Source organism: Zalophus californianus, chromosome 4, assembly GCF_009762305.2.
Source record: "Zalophus californianus isolate mZalCal1 chromosome 4, mZalCal1.pri.v2, whole genome shotgun sequence".
In the NCBI taxonomy this organism is placed as follows: Eukaryota; Metazoa; Chordata; class Mammalia; order Carnivora; family Otariidae; genus Zalophus; species Zalophus californianus.
Genome location: NC_045598.1, coordinates 130,486,069 through 130,509,294, shown reverse-complemented (window position 1 = coordinate 130,509,294; position 23,226 = coordinate 130,486,069). Strand labels below are relative to the sequence as shown.

General features: G+C 36.6%; 1 protein-coding gene across 9 annotated transcripts in view; it reads left to right on the top strand.

The window, feature by feature from the left end:
* Window positions 1-23,226, top strand: part of EYA1 (EYA transcriptional coactivator and phosphatase 1) — a 356,518-nt gene that overhangs the window by 243,934 nt on the left and 89,358 nt on the right. For all 9 annotated transcript variants that reach the window (XM_027582479.1, XM_027582545.2, XM_027582507.2 and 6 more), the window contains 2 exons: window positions 6,090-6,172; window positions 6,572-6,758. In XM_027582479.1, coding sequence (XP_027438280.1) covers window positions 6,090-6,172; window positions 6,572-6,758 — 270 coding nt within the window. The remainder of the gene's footprint in view (window positions 1-6,089; window positions 6,173-6,571; window positions 6,759-23,226) is intronic.

The following is a 23,226-nucleotide window of genomic DNA, read 5'->3' as shown; positions in this document are numbered from 1 at the left end:
AGCTTCGCTTGAACCCATCCCTGCCAAACTCCACAATTAAGAAATAATGAGTTCTAAGTGGGAATCCTTTCTACTTCGGTGAATTTTTGTAACATTCTGCTACATAAAATATACAGCATTTTATTATAGAATATTTTTGCTCTTTTATTTACCTTAGAGGTTATTTTTCACATAAAGTGATTTGTCTCTGGGAAGGAGAATACTTTTATATTCTTTTGATAAAGGAATTCTGAATATTAAGCCTAATTCTATGACCTAAGATAAAAGCGAAGACTCCTAAATCAAACAGAAACTCACAGCAGATGGACCCTCACAGACGGAGGAGGTCTGTTTTTCTTCATCGCCGTCTTGCCCTCTCTCCCCTTCCAGCATCCATGTTCAAGCCCGGTGTATGGCAGCCTTCTCCAGTGTGCCTCTCCTGCTGGGCTGGCTCGGGGTAGGAAGTGGGTTTCGCAGCTCTACACCAAAACTTTCTCGGGAGCATTGTGATAGCTATGTTGCATTTGCTTTGCGGCGTTCTGACCCGGTGAAATTCATCGGGTGGTGTTGGCACCAACTCGGCGTCCTGTCAGCTATCAAAGTGGAAACCTCTCCTCCCTTTACGAGCTTTCTCACAGCTTAAGGAACAAAACTGCCCCAAACAGTCTCCATGAAGCTTCCATTCTAGAAATGCCTGGTGAGTGTGATTACATTCTTAGAGGGGAAAAAGCAAGCGTGTACTGGTTATGGGTTTCTGAAGCAGTTGCTAAAACATCTACTGAATTGGTACAAAACATAGTAATGCTAAAAAGCAGGTACTTGGGGTATTTGACAAACCTGTGGATTTTCAGATCAAACCCTCCCTCTTCTACCTCAATGAGATGGTGATTCCCGTGCCTGATGAGGGGCCTAGGTATGTGCCTTTTAATAGGTAGCTCCTGACGATTGCCTGACAATTAGCCATATGTTGGATATATTAAAAATTTTTTCTTCAAAGATCTCCTCCCCACCCCACCCCCGCCACCCCGACCCCGGCCCCAATTACTTTGAGAGGTAGTGTACTGTGGAGATTAGGAACTTTGCCTCTGGAGCCAGATGGCCTGGGATAGAATCCCAGGTCTGGCCTGCTTGTCTTCAGAAGTTTGCTCATCTGTAAAATAGAATGTAGGTACTCCTGTCATCGCGGGGGGGGGGGGGGGGGGGGTGTTGGGCGGGCCCAGGGAGCTGTAACATGTAAAATACTGTTTGGGGGCCTGGCTCAGAGCTACCACTCAGTAAGTTTTAAGAGCTATTGTTTGTTCTTATATACATCTATTTTGCTTCTTATGTTTTTCTTAGTCCTATAGAAAACTAGAGTGAATTTCAGAACTTCTAAAAGCAATAAAGAAGCATAAGAGGGCATGAGAGAGATTGTGTAGACTCTAAAACCAGACAGAGCTGGGTTCGAATTTCACTTTTACCCCATGAAAGCTGTATTCTCTTGACCTAACCCTCTGTTTCCTTATTTGCAAAATGGGAATATTAATACTCCCTATAGTATCAAGGTGTTGTGGGGTTTAGATAAAGCATGTAAAAGATGAACACACTCCTAACACATAGTAAGTGCTCAGTGGACGTTGTCGATCTTTAGTGTTACCATAGTTTGTATTCTGGGGATGTTTGTATGGATTGACTACAAATATCCAATTCTGTAAGCTCTAAGATTTCTTTTTAGCCTATTTAATAGGGAAGGAACTAATAAGCTTAAATGTAACTAGTATTTGAGGTGCCTGGGTGGCTCAGTCGGTTGTGTCCGACTCTTGATTTTGGCTGGTCGTGATCTCAGGGCCCGGAGATTGAGCCCGTGTGGGGCTCTGTGCTCAGCGGGAAGCCTCCTTCTCCCTCTGCCTGCTGCTCCCCTGTTCATGCACTTGTGCTCTCTCACAAATTAAATAAAATCTTTTTAAAAATGTAATTAGCATTTAATTTGTATTAATTTGCTAATTATTAATACTAATTAGCTTGAAATACTGATGAGTAGTCATAGATATATATAAATATATATTTATAATATCATAAATTATATATATTTATAAATAATATATATTTATTGTTTATATATTATAAATAAATATATATTTATAAATATAAAATATATATTTTATATATTGATATATTGATTTATTTTATATTTATATATTTGTATATATTGTATATAATGTATTATATCAACATAAATATATAAATATTTACATAAGTGTAAATTTAGGTATTACATAAATATATAATAAAATATGTAAGTATATATTATATAAGTTTATATATATACATATATAACTTATTATATAAATTTATATAACACTGTATATACATTACAGAGGTAGGTAGGTAGATTGGTAGGTAAGTAGGTAGATGGGCAGATAGACAAGAGATTCGGTAATCCAGGCTTAGGAGGAAAGAGAAGAGGGGAATTCAGGGAAGGTTTTTCAGAAGAAAAGTTTCTAGTCCGTGCTGAGTTATTGATTAGATATTAGGATACAATGGGGAGGAAGTAAGAGGAGTCGCCTTAAGAGAACCACATGTTGCTTCATTTGTGTGAAGTTAGGCTGGAATGTGTGTCTGGGTGGGTTGGGTTGAGGTTCCTGGGAAGAAACCAAAGAAGTCCAAAAGATAAACTGGAGCCAGACCAGGGTTTAATAAATAAGCTCTGGTAAGGAGTTTGAATTTTATCCCGAGGGCAAGAGGAAGCCACTAACAGTTACTTTTTTTTAAAGAGGGGAGTGAGAAGATCAGATATGCACATTAGAGAAAGTATTCTACCTTTGTGGAAAATGAACTGGAGGGGGCCGGAAGATGGGCAGGAAACCAGTAGAGGAGGTTGTTGCCGAAAGCCAGTGCTGGTGGCCTCGACTGAAAGTTAGCAGCCCTCTTTGCCTAAGTCCTATGTGAAGGCAGGTGGGGTGGCCCTACAGCCCCGATGCTGGTGGTGAAAAATGAGTATTGCCTGAGCCTGATTCTCTAGTGTGTATACCTCTCCCTGAAGTAACTGAGACCCTTTTGGAAGTTGCATTACGTCTCCTAGGCCACAGGAGTGCCATTAAAACCTGCTGCAGCATATTATATGGAATGGAATCTCGGCCTGCAGTCAGCCAGTAAATGAATATAACTTATGTTGAATTCCAGCTAATGTACAGTCTTAGAAGTAGCAGTAAGTCTGGAAAGTCACTTGGGTACCATTTCAAGTACTGAACTGTGATTTACTTGGTCATACCTCAGTGGCCTATATGTGCCCATATAGCTTCCATGGCCTTTTCTACTTTGTTCCAGGGAATAACTTATGGAATGAAAACACGCATTTTTAAAATATATTTTCTATATCTTACTCATTTTCTTGGTGGGTAGGGATTATTGAGGTCAGGATTTATTGTTCAAAAATGTGCAGTATAAATGAAAGTAGCAAGTCATAACCTAGAAATGTGCAGTTTTAAATGAAAGTAACAAGTCATAACCCAAAGTAATGTTTCCTATTAAATGTTTATAATAAAGTTTAAAAAAGTATTGATCTCACACTCTTAACCAAAAGAAATTTAAATTTTATTTTACAAGACATATTTAAAATGCTCAGTGTAAGTTTGCTTTACATATAAAATATCAATATTAATTGTTCACTAATAAATACAGAGTGGGTCACATGCCCCTGAGGTCCAATGCTTAAAAAAACAAAACTGATGTCATCCTGGCAAGCCCTGTGAGGTCCCAAACCATTCTTAGTCATCGTTTTATTCCCATGTAATTATCACCATGAGTCCAGCACTTAGTATATGTTTAAAAGTTTGTGATTGCCACATGCAAATGACAGTAATATGGGGAGCTTGTCGGAGGCCCCAATTTTCGTGGCGGAATAACTATTGGGAGTGTGAGAGCTCTCTGCGTATCTGTGATGGATGTTATAGAAACTTTGGACAGTTGGTATTCCTGAAAGGCACAAATAAAGAAACCTCAAATATGAGTCTGTGATAATTAAATTTGAAACTATCTTAGGAAATAGTTTCCCTTAATAAAAATAACAAAGCCTTGGATCAGGTTTTCAAAGTTCAGAGATGTTTGATAAGTAAGTAGGAAAAGAATTTTAGATATGCAAAGAGATAGATTTATCTAGTTTGGGAAAGTAGAAAGAGAGAAAAGATACGTAAATGCAGTGGAGAATTTTAGAAATGTTTACTGAGATAAACAATAACAGCTCCTAACATTTGTGTGGTACTGTAGATTGTGCATTGCGCTTTCCAAAACATTACCTCATTTGATCTGCTGAAGAACCTTATGAAGTAGAGTTTTCACGGATAGGGAAATTAGACCTTAGGGTGGTTAGGTGATCTGTCCAAAGTCCAAATAGCTCATAAGTGATGACTGGAAACCCGGTTTTCTGACTCTTAAGGTGATACTTAAATGTTGAGGAGTAGCAAATAAATAATTGGCATGTATTAACCCCTGCATCATACCTGAAGACATCTGTGAGTAGCTAGTTCACAGTGAAGACGGTCTCCTTGAACTGCCAACACATTTATTGCTCATACCATTCATTTGACATAAAATTTTAATTAATAAAAAAGGTTTTTTCTGTTTATAGAAGCAACACAGCTTCTGAGTAGAAAAGTTTAAAATGCGCCTTGGCTTCATGAATATTATGTGACCAATGGTTGTGCTCTTCCATAGATAACGTTCCTGAGATTTTTGTGCTTTTTAAAAACATTTTATACTTTTAAAAATATTTCTGATGAAATCACCAAAACATTTTCCTTGTTTTCATTTTTACTCTAGCAAAATAATATGAAAAATGTTTCCATATAATTAAACATCATTGTAATACCACTTCAGTGTCTTCATAGTATTCCATTTTCTGAATAACACCTATTAAGGACTTGGGAATGCTCTCTATGTTTTGTTATTAGAAACAACGCTGAAGAACATCTTTGCTATCTCTTTGTATAAATCCACGTATTTTTTTTTTTTCTCAGAGCAAATGTTTGGCAATAAAATTGCTGGCTGGAAGTTATTTAATCATTGACCAAACAGCCCAACCAGAAAGTTTGTGTATATTTAAATCCCACTTTGTAGCGTATGAATGCCATGGTTTACAGATTTGCCAATCCCTGATATTTTCAAAAACCTTTGCTAATATGATTATCAGAAATAGTATCTTGTTGGGGCACCAGGGTGGCTCAGTTGGTTAAGCTTTGGACTCTTGATTTCAGCTCAGATTATAATCTCAGGATCCTGGGATCGAGCCCCGCGTCAGACTCAGGGCTGGGCATGGTTATTCCGCCTGCTTAAGGTTCTCCCTCTCTCTCTCCCCACCACTCACATGCACAAAACGCTCTCTCTCTCAAAAAAATAAATAAATAAAATAAAAGTGTTGCTTTGAGTAGTTTAACAATAAATAAATAAAACAAGGGAGGGAACGGAGATTGCTTTTATGTTTGTATCCTGCACAGTGGCTGCTATTTATTGTTGAACCCATGTAGACATTCAGCACATAGAATGTTACCTAGAGAGCACATGTAATACATAAAACATTGATCATGTTCCTCTCTGGGCCTTGTCTTATCAAATACTTCAAGGGCTGCCATTTATCCTTCTGTGAAATTGAAATGATCGGCTTTTTCAATGGGCCATTATAGTGAACAGCACAAGTCTGAAAGTATTTGAAAGTAGCATTGTAGTTTTTGAGCTTGTAAGAACTTTAAAGATCCTTTAATCAGGTCCATCATTTTTCATTAAGCCTATTTAATGTAAAGATATGAAAAAATCCTGGTGTTTTACAAATTGAAATGGAAAGCCCAGTGTCTAATATTTTTTGCACAAATGTATATTTTTGCCCATAATTTTATATGAGTTACTCATGCCCTCAGAAATTTCAATCTCTCTACTCTTTAGTGCTTTGCAATATGGTGAAAATTGTCAACGACTTTAAGAAAACACAATTTTTGGTCATGGCAGTGGATTCTGGTTTTGAAGATAAACCAAATGCATTTGCAATGAATTTCAACTCTGTTTTATCTAAATAATGATTTCTTATGGGTACATTATTCTGCATAGCTTCGTCAACCATATTTCTTTTCATTTTGTTTTAGGTAGCAGTTTTACAACATCATCAGGATTATATACAGGAAATAATTCACTCACAAATTCCTCTGGATTTAATAGTTCACAGCAGGTAATTTTAAAAGCCAGTTTAACTTCAGAATTTTTTTTTAAATGCAACAGATGATTTTCTTATATAAAGAAAGATCTGTTTATATTATACTGTGACAGCTTACCTAAGCCTTTTAAAATATATATATTTTTTATTTTAAAAATCTCTTTAGCAGTCTTCCATGGTGAGCATTTGGTTTTCGGATTCATTTAATTTTACCTAGTCATGCATCATGGGATAGAAGACACAGGAAGAGTGTATCTGATCTTACATAAAATTTGTTTGCAAGTCTGGGCATTTCCGTCAGTGTATACTTTGGGAATTCAAAGACCCAGAAACACAAATATAGTTATACTTTGAAAAGTGAGAAATAAGCAGCAACATTCTGACGGATTACTCTTGTATGGTTTGATTTGGTAGGACTATCCATCTTATCCGAGTTTTGGCCAGGGTCAGTACGCACAGTATTACAATAGCTCACCGTATCCAGCCCATTATATGACAAGCAGCAGCACCAGTCCGACCACGCCGTCCACAAATGCCACTTACCAGCTTCAAGAGCCACCATCTGGCATCACCAGCCAAGCAGTTACAGATCCTGCAGCAGGTAATTATGTGCACTTTATTAGTCCTGCAGGCTAGATTCCTGGTAGTTTAAATGCATTTTTCTACAGTCCTATATTCATGTGGTGGTTTCACAGTTTTGGCAAGTTTTGGCGCAGCCTAAATGTAAGTCAAAGAGCAGGATTGTGGCATTAACTTTATTTATTTTTATTTGCTGAAAAATTTTAGTATAAATTATGTAACTTCAAAAGACCTTGAAATTGAGGTTTTATTTAGTTGTAAATATACTCAATTTTCAGGAGATAGTGTTTTAGATACATAATTATAAATATTGAGCTATAATTATTAACTATAATTATAAATATTTGCCCACATGTTGAATATGAAAACTAATATTACCTCGAATTCAATGTTTATTATCATTAAATATTTACTGTTTCTCCAAAATCAAAAAAATATCACAGTTAATAATGGAAAACAGTGATTCCTCTGGCTCACCCTCCCACTCATGGCCTACTCTGAATTTTGTAACTGGGCATGAGAATTTTCATACTTCTGCACAACCCTCGATAGGCCCTTTCCAATGAAAATCTCTCCATCTCTGGAAATTTTCCTACCAAGTCTTTGACATTTCTTTCCCTCCTTTAGTTTTTCTCTGAAACTCTTAATATTGTATGCTTAATTTCCTGAATTGGTCTTTACCTATATTTCTTATATTTTCTCTTGCACTTCTCACCTTTGTCTTATTAAAAATGTAGTCCCTCCTTTCATGGATTATGAGGTGAGCTATTATCCGCAAACAATCAGAGTTTGCTTCCTTTTGCCTTTTATTTTTAGAGCCAAAGCCCGCTCTTTGTTGCAAGCCAGGTTAAAATGGTCTTACACTGAAACACACTTCTATGAAATTGTGATCATAGTGTGTTAATTCTAGTTGGTTATCCTACATCATGAAAACAAATTTTATGGAACAGGTGCTAATTTCAATCTTGACTATAGGTTTATCTTGCAAATATTAGCAGATGTCCCCCATAAAAAAAAATCTCCTTTGGGTTTTTAGTGTTTCACATTTTTTCTTAAATGTAGGTGAACACTATTTTGTTCTAGAGCAGAAGTTATTCCTAAACTTCTATTCCAATGAACTACAAATACTATTTCTGCACAACTCAACTCCATACATTTTAATCTTTGATGATTATAATCCATTTACCTTTATTCTTTAAAAACTAGCTTGATATATTTTTCACTCAGTTCACATGTATAAATACAGTATTCACAGAATCTAATATAAATGTCTTTTAGATTTAACAACTATATAATTGCTGTCAAAAATTGGATTTGTAGAGGCTGTTATAGAATTTTCCTCTCTATTTCCATTCATTTCATATAGGCATCATGAGGAAAGATAATGGCTTGTCCCAATTTTAGGGAGATCTCATGTTTTCATATGAACCATCTGGGCCATGCCAACTTCTTGCGGACTAAAAGGAGCTTTGAAATAGAATAGCAGAGTAATTTTACTTACTTCATCGTGACATTTTGATTGTGAAGAGTACAGTACAAAGTAGTGAAGACTTAATCATGTTTTTAAAATTAAGGTTGATTAGCACTTTCTAAAAAATACCAACTTAGGCATATCAGAAAAGTTAGTCTCTGAAACATGCCATTATTTTAAGTGCATTTTATTTATCAAAGGGGTGCCATGTGAAAGAGTGGGGAGGACTAAGCACAAAGCCAAGTCCCATAGGAAACAATGCAAAAGTACGATTTTCAAAATGTCTATATGATTTTAAGATTAAATGATTTATTTTAGATTTTATTTGAATAAATGCTTAGTGTTTCAGGTACTCATTTCAATTTCAGTATCTTTATGGCTGCAGAATCGGAATGAATTGAACTGGGGAGAAAATAATATTTTTCAGGTTTCTTATATTTACCACTTCCCACTAAAATAAATGTATGGATCAGCCTTCCTTATGTAGTTAGAAGTGGAAAGTTCAGTGAGTTTCCACATTAAAAAGAAATGTGGATTACTTGAGAAATTCAAGGAAGAGTTAGTCTGGTTTTGGGGCTTTTGATTTGTTTGTTTGTTTACATTTGCAGTATGACTGGATTCAGCCTAAGTCTTTTGGTGTTAATTTTCCTTTCTTATTAGTCACATATAAGATTGTAGACTGGTCTTTGATGAAAAGGAACTTTTGAATGATAGAGTCCACAAAATCATTAAAGAATTAGAAGGAAGGATTTATAACATATAACCTAATGTTTTTGTTTTACTATAGAAATAAAAAAATGGTTAAAATCATGTCTATTTTGTTGAAATCATTTCAGATTTTTTTTCTTTTAATTTTAATAGTCTATTAGGTTTAAAGTCAGTTATTTTCTACATTGGAAAATTAGATTCTAGTTATGATCTGATCTTATGTATGGCCAGGTTTCTGCCTTTCAGTTTCAAGGAATTATACAGTACAGAATGAATACACAGTATATGTGGCTCTCCTCCCATACTTTATAATATCTGTTCTTGTTCATGGAATTGTTATGTCATAATGAACATATAAAGATAATCTTGCAAGGATTTTTCAGGCCAAACATATAAGGACTCATCATTTGGTATTATGCATTTTTAAAGTTATGAAGAATAGCTATCTTTTAAGTCCATGGTATTTTGCAGTATTACTTATAAATATGTACCTCCTCATGAATCTTAAGTTCAAAAATTATTTTAATGTGTTTATAATTAAATATTGAAAGTTATATTCTCCTTGAGTAGATATGGATAATACATTAAAAATAACATAACTTGAACACAAAAGTTTAATATCAAAATTTTAATTCATTTTAAAAAGTAAAAACACCTTTTTTGTCTTTTATTGAGATATAATTGATATTTAACATTATATTAGTTTCAGGTGTGCAACATGATTTGATATTTGTTATGTATTGTGAAATGATCACCATAGTGAGTCTAGTTAACATCTAGCGTATGTAGTTGCAGATTTTTTCTCTCGTAATGAGAACTTTTAAAATCTATTAGCCATTTAAATCCTTTGCATTCATTTTTAAAAATGAGTTTGGGGCACCTGGGTGGCTTAGTTAAGTGTCCAACTCTTGAGTTCGGCTCAGGTCATGATCTCAGGGTCGTGGGATTGAGCCCTGCGTCGGGCTCCATGCTCAATGGGGAGTCTACTGGAGATTGTCCCTCTCCCTTTGTCTTCCCCCCGCCCCCATGCCGGCTTGTGCACATGCACGCTCTCTCTCTTTAAATAAATAAATAAATAAATAAATCTTTATAAAAAATAAGTTTGTTATTCATGTTTTGACTATCTTAATAAAAGTTACATCATCTGGAAATACTTAAGTATTCATCTACCTTGGGAAATATGGTGAGGTTTATCTGTTTATTTAGCAATATTGTAATACTTATTGGGCTCAAGAAAATCATACCTACTCTTCAACTGGCAATGCTAGCCTCCTCCCTTATCATCGAAGGCCATCTCGGTTGCTTCTACCTGGCAATTATAAATAAAGCTACTAAATATTTGTGCTCAGCTTTTTTTTGTATAGATATAAGTTTTCAGATCACTTGGGTGGTAAAAACCCAGCAGTGTGATCACTGAATTGTAAGAGTATGTTAATTTTATAAGGAATTGCCAAATTGTCTTCCAAAGTGCTATACCACTTTGTGATCCAGTAAGTAATGAATGAGAATCCTGTTGCTCCACAGCCTCGTCAGCGTTTGGTATTGTCAATATTTCAGATTTTGCCCATTCTGATAGGTGTGTAGCAATATCTAGTTGTCTTAATTTGCATTTCCCTAATATTATGTGGGGTATGTTTTCATATCCTTATTTGCTCTGTATATCTTCTTTGGTAAGGTGCCTGTTCAAATCTTGTGCCCACTTTTTAATGAGCTTTTTTTCTTATTGTTGCGTTTTAAGAGTTCTTGTATATTTTGGATACAAGTCCTTTATCAGATAAGTTTTGCAAATACTTTCTCCCAGTCTATGGGTTGCCTTTTTAATCTCTGAACAGTATCTTTCAAAGAGCAGAAGTTTTCAATTTGAATGAAGTCCATCTTAGCAGTTTTTCTCTTTCATGGAATATGCTTTTGGTTTTTTATCTAGAAACTCATTGCCAAACCCAACCCAAGGTCACCTAGGTTTTTTCCTATGTAATGATCTAAAAGTTTCATAGTTTTGCCATTTCAATTTAGGTCTCTGATCCTTTTTGAGTTAATTTTTGTGAAAAGTATAAGTCAGCTTCTAGATTCCTATTCATGTATTTATTTGTTTATTGATTTTTGCACGGGGATGCCCAGTCATAGCACCATTTGTCGATAAGCCTATCTTTTGTTCCATTGAATTACCTTTACTTCCTTGTCAGAGATCAGTTGGCTAACTTTGTGTGGATCTATTTCTGGGCTCTCTGTTCTCTTTCATTGATCTATTTATCTTTTTTTTTCCTAATACCACATTGTCTTGATTATTGTAACTTTGTATAATAATTCTTTAAGTTGGGTAGTATCACTCCTCTGTTCTTCAATATAGTGTTGGCTATTCTGGGTCTTTTGCCTTCCCACGTAAACTTTAGAATCAGCTTATCAGTATCCACCAAGTAACTTACTTGGATTTGGTTTAGAATTGCACTGAATCTATAGATCAAGTTGGGAAGAACTGACAATATTGAATCTTGACAGTATTGAATCTTCCTATCCATGTATGTACATGGACTATCTCTCCACTAACTTACTTTTTTATTTTTTTCATCAGAGTCCTATAGTTTTCCTCATATAGATTTTGTACATATTTTTTAGATCTATCTTTCTTTTTTGGTGCTAATCAAATCATGTGATTTTTAAATTAAAATTGCAATTGCTCATTGCTGGTATCTAGAAAAGCAATTGACTTTTGTATATTATCCTTGTATCCTGAAACTTAGCTATAATCATTTATTAGTTCCAGAAGTTTTTCATGTTGATTCTTTGGTTTTTTTTTTTTTTTTACATGGACAGTTATGTCATTTGTGAACAAAGACAGATTTATGTCTTTTTTCCTACTCTGAATATTATTTGTTTCCTTATCTTACTGCATTAGCCAGGACATTCAGTACAGTGTTGAACAGGAGTGGTGAGGAGACATCCTTGTCTTGTTCCTGTGATCTTAGGGAGAAAACTTCTGGTTTCTCACCATTAAGTGTGATGTTGCTACACATTCTTTGTAGATATTTTTTATACCTGTCCCTAGGTTGCTGAGAGTTTGTATCATGAATGGGTGTTGGATTGTTTCCAGTGCTTTTTCTCTGACTATTGATGGGATCATATGATTTGTCTTCTGTAGCCTGTTGATGTGATGAATTATATTAAGTGATTTTCAAATGTGGAACCAGCTTTTCCTACCTGGAATAAATCCCACTTGGTCATGGTGTATCAGTCTCTTTATACATTGTTGGATTCAGTTTTGCTAATATTTTAAGAATCTTTGCATCTATGTTCATGAGATATATTGGTCTGTGGTTTTCATTTCTTATAATGTCTTTGTCTGGTTTGGGTATTAGGGTAATAATGACCTCATAGACTAAGTTAGGAAATGTTTTTTCTGCTTCTATTTTCTGGAACAGATTGTAAAGAATTAGTATCATTTATCTCCTATTTGGTAGAATTCACCAGTGAACCCCTCTAGGCCTAGTGCTTTCTGTTTTGGAAGATGGATTATTGGTTAAATTTCTTTAATAGATATAAACCTATTCAAATTATCTATTTCTCCTTGTGTGAGTAGATTGTCTTTCAAGAAATGGTTCATACCATATAGGTTATATAATTGGTGGGCATAGAGTTCTTTATAATATTCCTTTATTATCCATTTAATGTCCATGGGATTGCATGTGATGGCCTTTTTCACTTCTGATATTAATGATTTGTGTCTTCCTTTGTGTGTGTGTGTGTGTGTGTGTGTGTGTGCCTTGGTTAGCCTAGCTGGAGATTTATCAATTTTATTGATCTTTTCAGGAACCAACTTTCCATTTCTTTGATTTTCCTTTATCGTTTTCCAGTTTTCAATTTCATTGACTTCTCTGACTTTTATTATTTCTTCTGCTTTCTTTTGATTTAACTTGGTCCTCTTTTTCTAGTTTCCTAAGGCTTGAAGCTTAGATTGTTAATTTTAAATCTTTCTTCCCTCCCAATACATGCACTAAGTGCTATCAAGTTTCCTCTAAATATTGCTTTTGTTGCATCCCACAAAATTTAATATTTCTATTTATTTTTATTTAGTTCAAAATATTTTTCTTTCCATTATCATCAAAACCCTCCATTTTGAAGAGGTATATATTTATAAACGTTTTATTGGAGAAAAATATTAGAGACTTGATGTATGTATCATTTGTGACAGCTGTGCAATTATTCACATCTTCCCAGTTAAAGGGCTTTCTGTTGTCAGAGAATGTGTTTAGTTTCTGAGAAGAAGAGTATTCTATGGTAAATTCAAATCCCACTATCCATAAGAGAAAATTTTGATCAAAGTCAACTCTTTTTTTAGTCAATTCTAAGACTTGTAAGACATTATCACAGTTAAATCTATGGTTACTTGAAGTTTTAAGTGATGGGTTTAATTTTAAATTTCTTTTTTAAAATAATTCTTTACAAAGTAAATGGTTTTCTTTTATGTTCAAAAACAGAGGTAAGAAAAAAAGAAAAAGGCATTTTAGGATGTTTTCCTTTTGTGATAGTATCTGAATTCACATATTATCATCTCTTAGCCACCTACATGTGATGAATATGTTATTTTCTTATATTAAACACTGAAATTTTAAGGTATATTATTAGCAACATAACCAAATACATTTTTTCAAAAAAGTGATAAAAATTATTTAACCACCACTTGAGAGTAATTGTCATGAAGGGATTTTCTAAATTGACTTTCTTAGAAGAGTACTTAAGCCATTCTTTTACAAATATTTTTCTTTACCATATGACTTCTCTATGTATGATCAAAATACGAACTTCTACGGTGCCTCGATGGCTCAGTCCTTAAGCATCTGCCTTCGGCTCGGGTCCTGATCCCAAGGTCCTGGGATTGAGCCCTGCATCGGGCTCCCTGCTCATCGGGAAGCCTGTTTCTCCCTCTCCAACTCCCTCTGCTTGTGTTCCTGCTCTCGCTCATGCTCTCTTTCTCTCTCTCTGTCAAATGAACAAATAAAATCTTTAAAAAAAAAAATGAGCTTGGGGCGCCTGAGTGGTTCAGTCGTTAAGCGTCTGGCTTCGGCTCAGGTCATGATCCCAGGGTCCTGGGATCGAGCCCCGCATCGGGCTCCCTGCTCCGCGGGAAGCCTGCTTCTCCCTCTCCCACTCCCCCTGCTTGTGTTCCCTCTCTTGCTGTGTCTCTCTCTGTCAAATAAATTAAAAAAAAAAAAAAATGAGCTTATTTGTAATTCATTTACTGTACTGTGCTTAAATAATTTGGATTGAACACATATTTTTTGTCAAAAATCTCTTAGAACATCTAATAATTATGACAGCTATCAAAAATAATACATGCTAAAAATGTAAGTGATGTTTTTAGAGCTTTATATTACATGTAATCTTATAACACACCCATGAGGTGTAGGTACTATTTGTCCCCATTTTACAGATGAGGAAAATGAGGTACATAGCTCTTAAATGCTCAATAAATAATAAGTATTATTGAGTTAATTGAGAATTTTGAGGCCAAATTTTTGTGAAAGGACTAGTCATGTATAACTAGTCATGTATAATTGTATTTTTGAAATACTATAAAGCCATGAGAAAAGAGTAAATGGTAGATAAAACACTTTAGGTGAATGCAAAATAAAGCTAGTTATTTGTTCATCAGGAATGAGTTTTAGCACGGGTACTATAAAAAGTCAGGTTTTCAAAGGATTTGTTCATTCGAATTCTTACCAAAAGGTAGACGTTGAAATCTACCTTTTCATGCTCTGACTGCATGCAGACGATTTACTGGTTAAGGTGATGTACAGGAATCTTGCCAATATTGAATTTCAAGTGACAGAGGAAAAATCAGTATAAGAGGGAATTCAATATGCATGGGAAACCATTTGTTCCCTCTGCTTCTTTGATCCTTGCCAAGGCACACGAAAGTAGAGCAAAGTGCCTGAAAAACCGGGAACATTCTTATCCAAAGTTGCAGGGGAACTCTGAGGTCTCACAGGAATTCAGTGTGACAGGATGAAAAACTAAACTGCCGGCCGTCTGCCTGATAAATGCAGGAAATTTGGGCCACATCTATACGACCAAACACGCCTACATCTGTCCACTGTAGAAATGATCCTGAGGTTTGCAACAGCATGCCTCTTGACGCCTACGTTTTGCTGAGTAAGCAATTCTGAAAATCTTTAGTCCATACTTGCTCATTTCACTGATGCCGTATGGACTTTGGAGAAGTTTGCAATTTGTTCAGCTCAAAAATAAACTCTTTTACTGAAGCAGTTTTAACTAACATTCTTTGAAACATTTGTCGGCAAAACAAATATTTGTGTCTAAAATAGTCAGGCTATTAAGATGTGAGAAAACAAAACAGATGTTTGTTTGGGGTTGTTGGGTTTGTTTGTCTTGATGGCATTTGCTTGCTTGCTTTTTTTTCCCCACCCCAGAGGAAACAGTGTTAACCTTAATGAGATTATAAAATTCTTGAAAATAAAGTTCACTTTTTGTTTTATATTGTCAGGAATGTTATAAAAATGAGTTGTCTTATCTTTGAGTTTTGGACTATGTTTCCAAAAAGTGAAAAATTCAGTGTTTTAGAATTTTCTCATTTTGTGCCTCATTACTGGTTTGACTAATTTTTCAGGTTGTTGTCTGGAAGGCAGGATGCTGTATAGAGTCAATTTTAGTATACATGGATTCAAATATGTAATTCTTTCTTCCACTTATACTTAACATATGATTGTATATAAATACCCAAAATAAGAAAACATATATTATTAAACTATATTATTGAGTTAAATTCCTTTACTAGCCCTCCCAAACATTTATTACAAGCTAATTGATTCGTTGTTTCTGTAAAGCTTTAAGCGTCCTATGGGACCAACATAAATCACTGGAATAAGTTTCCTTAAGTTGGAGGACATCAGCATTTACTGATACAATTTTTTAATTAGAGATGGTTGAGAAAAGAACATACAAATTTGTGCCTCATTTAATTTGGATTGAATGGTTTAGTGGGTAAATTTTGGGTTAACTTTTATTTTCTGGGGGGGTAATTTTATTTACGTATTTTTTTTGAAACTGTTAATACACACTGTTACATGAGTCTCAGGTGTACAACATAGTAAGAGGACAGGTCTATACTTAATGCTGTGCTCCCCACAAATGTAGTTATTATCTGTCACCATATACCACTATCACAACACCACTGACTATTCCCTATGCTGTAACTTTCATCCCCATGATTTATTTGGATTTAACTTTCAAATAAAGGTAGGATTGATGGATTGATGGCTATCGATTTTAGTCCTAGTTTGATAGCCAAAAATTTAAGTTTAATGAATTTTTAAAATTTACTAAAGAAGAACATATGAGCATGGGACAAAATTATGGAAGTATAGAAGGGTTTACAGAGAAGAATAAAAGTCCCTTAGTCTCTTGTAGCCAGTTTTTTTCAGCTGAGTTCCTTGTGTATCTTTCCAAGGATACACGTTGCTTCTATAAACATATACAAAGCACCTGCCCCTGGAGACCTTTTTGTTCCACATTCAAGTATGTATACTTTCTGTTATTTTTTTTCCTTAAAGATAATAGAATACTCTACATACTGTTCTATCCCCTATTTTTTTACTTAATGATATACAGAGAAAAATTAATAGGTATTTTTGATGTGGATTGTATATGCAAGTATAATAATAGCTGATTTTTTTGCGTACACACTATATGCCAGACATTTTTCTAAGCACTGTTCATGCATGAACTTAGTTCATTCCCACCCAACTGCATGAGATAGGTAGTGTTATCATTATCCCCATTTTACAGATGGAGAAGCTAAGGAGAGAGGTCCATGACAGCATGAGGATTTAACTTCCAGAACCTTGACTACAAACATGAATTCTTTTTTTTTTTTTTTTAAGTTGAGTATTTTTATTGGGTCTTCAAGTCTGGGTCCCACAGTTCTCATCTGATGTCACTCTTAACATGAATTCTTAATTAGGCAAGCATGCTGGTTCTAGAAACCACTGTGTCTGAAGTTTCAAATAAGCAAAATAGTGGAAATGTAACCAAAGAGACAGTAACGATCTGGTGTTCATTTTCTTAAATTATTCAAAGAACTCAGCAAAGGCATATATTAGCAGGTATTCTGTTAAATATGTGTTAAATAATTTGAATAGGCTCTATTTGCTCGTAAAATAGTGTAGGTCTGCAATTACGGGGAAGTAGTATGTAGTATATTTAAGGTTATCTTGTAGTATTTCCTGAACTATATCTTGGATAATCCAACAACTAATTGCACACTTTTCCTGAATGTGTGCTATCCCCACTCCCTCTTTATCCTATTTAATAATTACCTGTCATGTACCTGCTTAGAGAATAATTTTTCATGACATCTCTACCATCCCCTATCGTTCCCTGAGGACCTGATTCTCTACATTTCCAAGTTTTTTTTTTTCTTTTTTCTTTATTTCTCCACTTGTGTATCATGGTTGGTGAGCACTAAGTATAGGGCTGATACTATTCTTATATCAAGGCAAAGGGAAGCCATCCATCCTAAAGTGTAAGTAGGTGTCTTAATCTAGTACAGTCACCTTCTGATACTTTTGGAAAATATTTGTATGACCCCTCCAGAAACTTTATCAGGTATCTCTTCATAACACTAAAACTGCATTTTCTTCAGTACCATTAGTTAAGACAGATTTTACTGTTGTTCACTTTTATGTAAGTGTTGATATTTGAGTAAAATTTTCTAATATTTTACATTGTGTATGTGCACTATTCACCTGGGTTATTGATTGACTTGATAATCATGGATTGATTTAGCAATCACATGTGCCATTGTTTCCGTGGAAAATAGCTTCTGGGTTCCAAGCAACTGATTTAAAAATATGTAAAACCAGGGATGCCTGGGAGCCTCAGTTGTTTAAGTGTCCCACTCTTGATTTCAGCTCAGGTCATGGTCTCGGCTCAGGTCATGATCTTAGGGTGGTGAGATCAAGCCCCACCTCGGGGTCCACACTGGGGTAAAGCCTGCTTGGGAGTCTCTCTCTCCCTCTGCTCCTCCCCCCTGCACCCCCTGCTCTCAAGCACTCTCTCTCTCTAAAAAAAAAAAAAAAAAAAAAAAAAAAAAAAAAAAAAAATGTAAAACATAGCTGATTTGTAAACTGACAATTCTCTTGTCTCTAAAATCCACTTGAGCAACTTTAGCATGAAGCAGTTGGGCAATAGGGAATTTTAAAGTTAGAAGGGACCTTATAGGTTCTTTTGCTGAAGACCTTCACTTTCCTGATTATGGATAAGGAATCCAGAGCTATGACATCTTTCCAAAGCAGCACAGCCTGTCATTGCCAGCATCTCTTGATGGTGTGCTGGAGTGGCAGCCTTGGGAGGCAGCATGATGTGGTGTGGCCTTTCCCACACTGCTCTGGGCAGCACTTCTGTGTGCAAAAGATGGGGACAGAGAGCCTTGAATGAGTTCCAAAGCAGGATCAGTTAGGGAAACAAATTGTTAGGTTTAAAGTTAGCAGGATTCCTGTTCTTGAGGTCTTTCTGGATCCTTTGATACAGTAATATCCACTGAAAACCGAATATAATGTACAGGCTTCCCAATTATACTTGGCTGGGAACCACTCTCCACCCACCTCCTGCCCCCACAGGGGATATCTATGAACCTGGGCACTGCACTGCCTCACAATATAATTAAGAAAAAGGAGTGGTGGCTAAGGATTTGGGGTTGGGCTAACCTGGATTTGTATCCTGGTTCTATTATTTACTCTGGGCAGGTCACCTAGCACTTTAGCGTATCAGTTTTCCATTAAATGAGGATAATACTGCTCATGTGTATGGGATGAATGTGAGGATGACTTTATGTAAGTGGCCAGCAAAGGACGGACGCCCACTGGGCCCTCAAGTGTTCATTTCTTCCATGCGTGCATTTAGCAGGTATTTGTAAAAGCTTACGGTGTTGCCAGGCCCTGTGCTTGGCCCAGGGGTTAAAGAGGAGATAAGAAGGGCAAGATCCCTGGCAATAGGAAGCCAGTGTGTTTTCTTCCCTCTGGAAGGTTATTGCTGTGGTGCATTGTGCATTGTGGTTGTTTCAGACGCGAAAGCCCCCAAAGTGTGGTTCACCAGTTTCCTTCATGTAGTATGATGGGGAGAGGTTTAAAGCAGAGGTTGAAATGTGTGAGGATGGATGACAGAAGTTTCTATGAGGTTGTCCACAGAGGAAACAGTGGCTGTACTCCAGGGGTGATAAAGCTCTCTTAATTTAGTTACTAGACCTTGACTGAGGAGTTAACTTACTGGGGAGACCACAATCAGTGATGGTGTGAAAGGGAAGTAATGGTCATAGAATACAAATAGAGAAGTCAAAGCAATTCTCTAAAAGTAGTTCAAATAATACTTATTCATCTCTGACTTCTGGTTAACCCTGTAACACTAGTCAACAAGTCTACTTGTGTTTAGTTTATTCTACCCAAGTTTCTGTGGGAGAGTTCTATGGCTGATAACTTAAAGTTGTTGAGATTCCTTGATTTTAAGTGTTCTCCTCTTTGATAAGGTAGTAGTCACTGAGAATATAATACAATATAATGGAATTTATTCAAGACCTTGCTGAGGTTATTGGGGTTTGTTTGTTTGTTTGTTTGGCCAAGACAGAGACAACTCCCACTTAAAAAATCTCCCAGTATAACATTTTCATGGTCACACTCCATGGCATATAATTTTGAAGGCTTGATGGCCTATTGCTTGGTAGGTCTATAAGAATCCCAAGCAGCTTTTCAAGGGCTATCGGAGCCTTCCCTTATGGCTGTAGCCTTCCACATGGGAATCTTCCCTGGTTTGGTCCCTTTATTTTCACAAGAGAACATCCTTTTCATTCTCAGCACAGGTAACTAAGTAAAGCATATCTGTCTCCACTTAACTGAGCAACCGAGAATAGCTCCGTTTCAAGTAACTCATTAGTATAATTTTTACCTTATTGCTTCTTAACACCCAAGGAGACACTTGCTTCTGTCACCTACCAGAAGGGCACATAATGTCTCATTCTTCTAGATGTTTTCAGTTTTACCCTTAAAATAAGCAAGCTACCCCCACTCCAGTGCTCTGCAATCTAAGTACTGAATTAGCCCTATAGAGTCTACAGTGGTCAGCCTGAGAAGTAAGAATCCTGTGAAACCTGCTGTTTTATTTACCATGAGGGTATATTCCTGACATCACACAACATCCTCTCAGGGAGCAGTCTTGTGAGGCATTTCTGTCTCGTCTCTGTGCTAGAAATACCTATGTTTCTGTAGAAAAATTGACAGGTCTCATTCTGTGCATCCCTGAGTCATAGAACTCTGTGTGCCCTTGACTGCAGACCTTAGGGCAAGCAGACCCGTGTTGATCACTTTCTCTCCTGGCTTTATTTTACCTTTCCCACTTCAATGTTTTTTTTTCCTAATGTACCCATTCATTTTTTTAAAAAAGATTGCTGTGTAATTATTGTGTACATATTCGGCTCATGACCTTTTTGGAGAAAGGTAGGATATAAATTACCCAGAAAATACAATTAAGAACTAAAATGTCTTATTCAACAAGAATAAGAATGAGAAAATAGATTTATCCCCTCCGTTCCATATTCAGGAAGCACTTACTTGCTAAATTTTACATTATTGCCGTGTTTGTAAATGTCACCATTTTGGTTAATATGTGCACAAAAACCTCTTCAAGATTCTCATAATTATAGCCTCCCAAGAGCACACACCTGCCCATCTTTTCTTCTCTTTCCTCAAAGCCCCAAACTGCCGTGTCTAATAGCTTGTTATTTGTTTCAATCCAGCTAATTTATGTAAAAAAGCACATTGCCAATTGCAAAATGGCTCCCAAATGTAAGAATTCATTTTCTCTACCACTGACATTGTTCTCAACTTGTGCAGTTTATTTTCTTTTCCATCCCTGATGACATTTTAAACGTCCTCCCTTTAAGTATTCTAAGAATGTTCTTTCTGTGGAGTCTCTTTGCTTTCTAGTTTCCCATTTAATGTTTTCCCTAAAGCGTCTGTTTCAGGACATTTGTTCATCTAATTACCTCCCTTGACTCACTTTTAATATTGATAAAGGTTATCGAGGAAGCACATTTCTCTTGAGACTTATTCCTTAATCTTGCTATTAAATTTCATTACCCTGTTCCTTAATTTAAGGAAAGGCAGAAAGCACAGTTTCTTCTACTTTCAAATGTGAATGAGGGTTTGAAGATGTTCTTCAACATTCCATTAGCTATTCATTGAGCAGCTCTTAATTACAAAGTTGTCTTAGGTTCTGCAGGGGTACAGAGAATAAGGTTATTCCCTATCCTCGAGGAGCATTTACGCGAATAGCCAAACCTAATAAACATTATTATTTAAAAAATGCTGTTCTAGAAGAAGGAGCAAAGTGCTCTGGAAGAATATAAGAACAGAGATTTCTTATATAAAGTATTTGAAGAGAAAGCTAACAAAAGGGGTGAAATTTATCCTCGGCACTGAAAGATGTAAATGGGTGAGGGACAGAGGATAGAGATGGGGTATTTATTCGAGGGTGGAGTAATAAACCCTTTTATGTGGGCTCATCAGTGGTATCATTTCCATCAGTACAAACTTAAACTATATGTAAATTTCACCAAAGAATGAAAGCCTTTTTGAGCTGAAAGATCATCTATATGAGTAAGATAACTGAGCCCGGAGAGATGACTGAACAATTCACTTCCCACCACAACACTAAAGTGTTGGGTGATTCTATAAATTCTATAAGTGACAAGTTACCAAGCCTGTTCGGATCCTACTGTCTGAATTTGTAGGTTATGCTGTCAACCACAGTGAAATGTGAACTACTCAATTTGCCATGTTCAGTAAGTTAAGGAGGATGTGGAAATGGACCAAAGTTTGCAAGATCCATCCCCTCCATGGGTGGGTTATTTCCTGAACACTGAAAGGGAAGAGGTCACATTTTTGGAGTCCGTACAGGTTCCATAATCCATGCCCCTAAGTCTCGGTTCCAGGCAGCTCCCGCTCTGTCCCCAAATGTCCCCAGGCAGGGGCCCATCAGAGACTATGCCATCTGTCTTTGTCACTACAAAGCAAGGGTTCCGACTTGGAGAAGTGACATGCTCTCTGAGAAAAGTCAAGACTGGTTCAGTGAGGTGTGTGAAGCAGGAGAAGGCAGATTGAGCGAGAGAAATAATCTCAGAGTCTAGAGGAAGCCCTGTTCAATCCACCCCTCTACTTGTCAACCCTAAGGTGGCCTCTTCCTGTGAAGGGTAAGGTCTACTAGTTCTGCATTGCATAAAATAAGTTGAACCCAAAAGCTGGAATCTGGAACCAAGTGTGCCCAAGTTCCCCTCCTGTCGGCTCCTCCCAGAATGAGCATGAAGATGCACTGATAAGTACTTAACTGTGAACATTCTCTAGGAGAATGGTGAAATAGGATTTTGCATGAAGGATCATCCATGATCACGTGCAGCTTCTGAACCAGGGCTGTTCCACATGCTGGGTTGTTAGCTCATTCAACAACGGATGTTTACGGAGCCTCTGGTATAGTCCAGGCACTGTTCTAGACACAGGGTACTCGGCAGTGAACATAATAAAGTCTGTGCCCTCAAGGAGTTTATATTCTACCAGAGCACACAGACCACAAGTCAATGTAAAATGCCTCTGGTAGTCAGAAGTGCCTGGAAGGATGAAACGGTTTGTAAAATAGAGTTAGGGCAGATAAACTATTTCAGAAGCGTGGTCTGGCAGGGTGACCTTTTAGCCGAGACCCGAAATTACTGAGTAGAGAGCCACCTCCGGGTCTGGGGGGAAGAATGTTCTGGGAGAGGAGACCGCATTCCCCAGGACTGGAGGCAGGACTGGGCTTGGTGGACAGGGAGACCAGTGTCACTGGGGCATGCAGGGGTGGAGAGTGGGAGGGGGCCGGGGTAGGGAGGCAAGAAGCCAGATCATAGCAGGCATGTGGGCATGGGGAGGACTTTGGATTTTTGGTGTGTTTGTTTTGAATGAGATGAGAAGTGTTTAAGCATAAAAGTGACATGATGTCATTACATTTAAAAAAGACTCTCTCTGGTTGTTGGACTGAGAATAAGCAAGGGAAGAAGGGGCACGGTGGTCATGCAGGAGATGGTTCCAGTGGCCCAGGAAGGGGTCACTTGGGCAGGCTCAGGTGCTTGGGGGGAGGTGGTGAATGTGGTCAGATTTTAGAGAGATTGGAAAGTAGAGCCATCAGGATTTGTTGACAGATGGAATGGGAATAGTAACAAGAAAGGAATCATGGATGACACCACAGTTTTGGCCCAAACAGCTAAAAAAAAAAAAGTGCA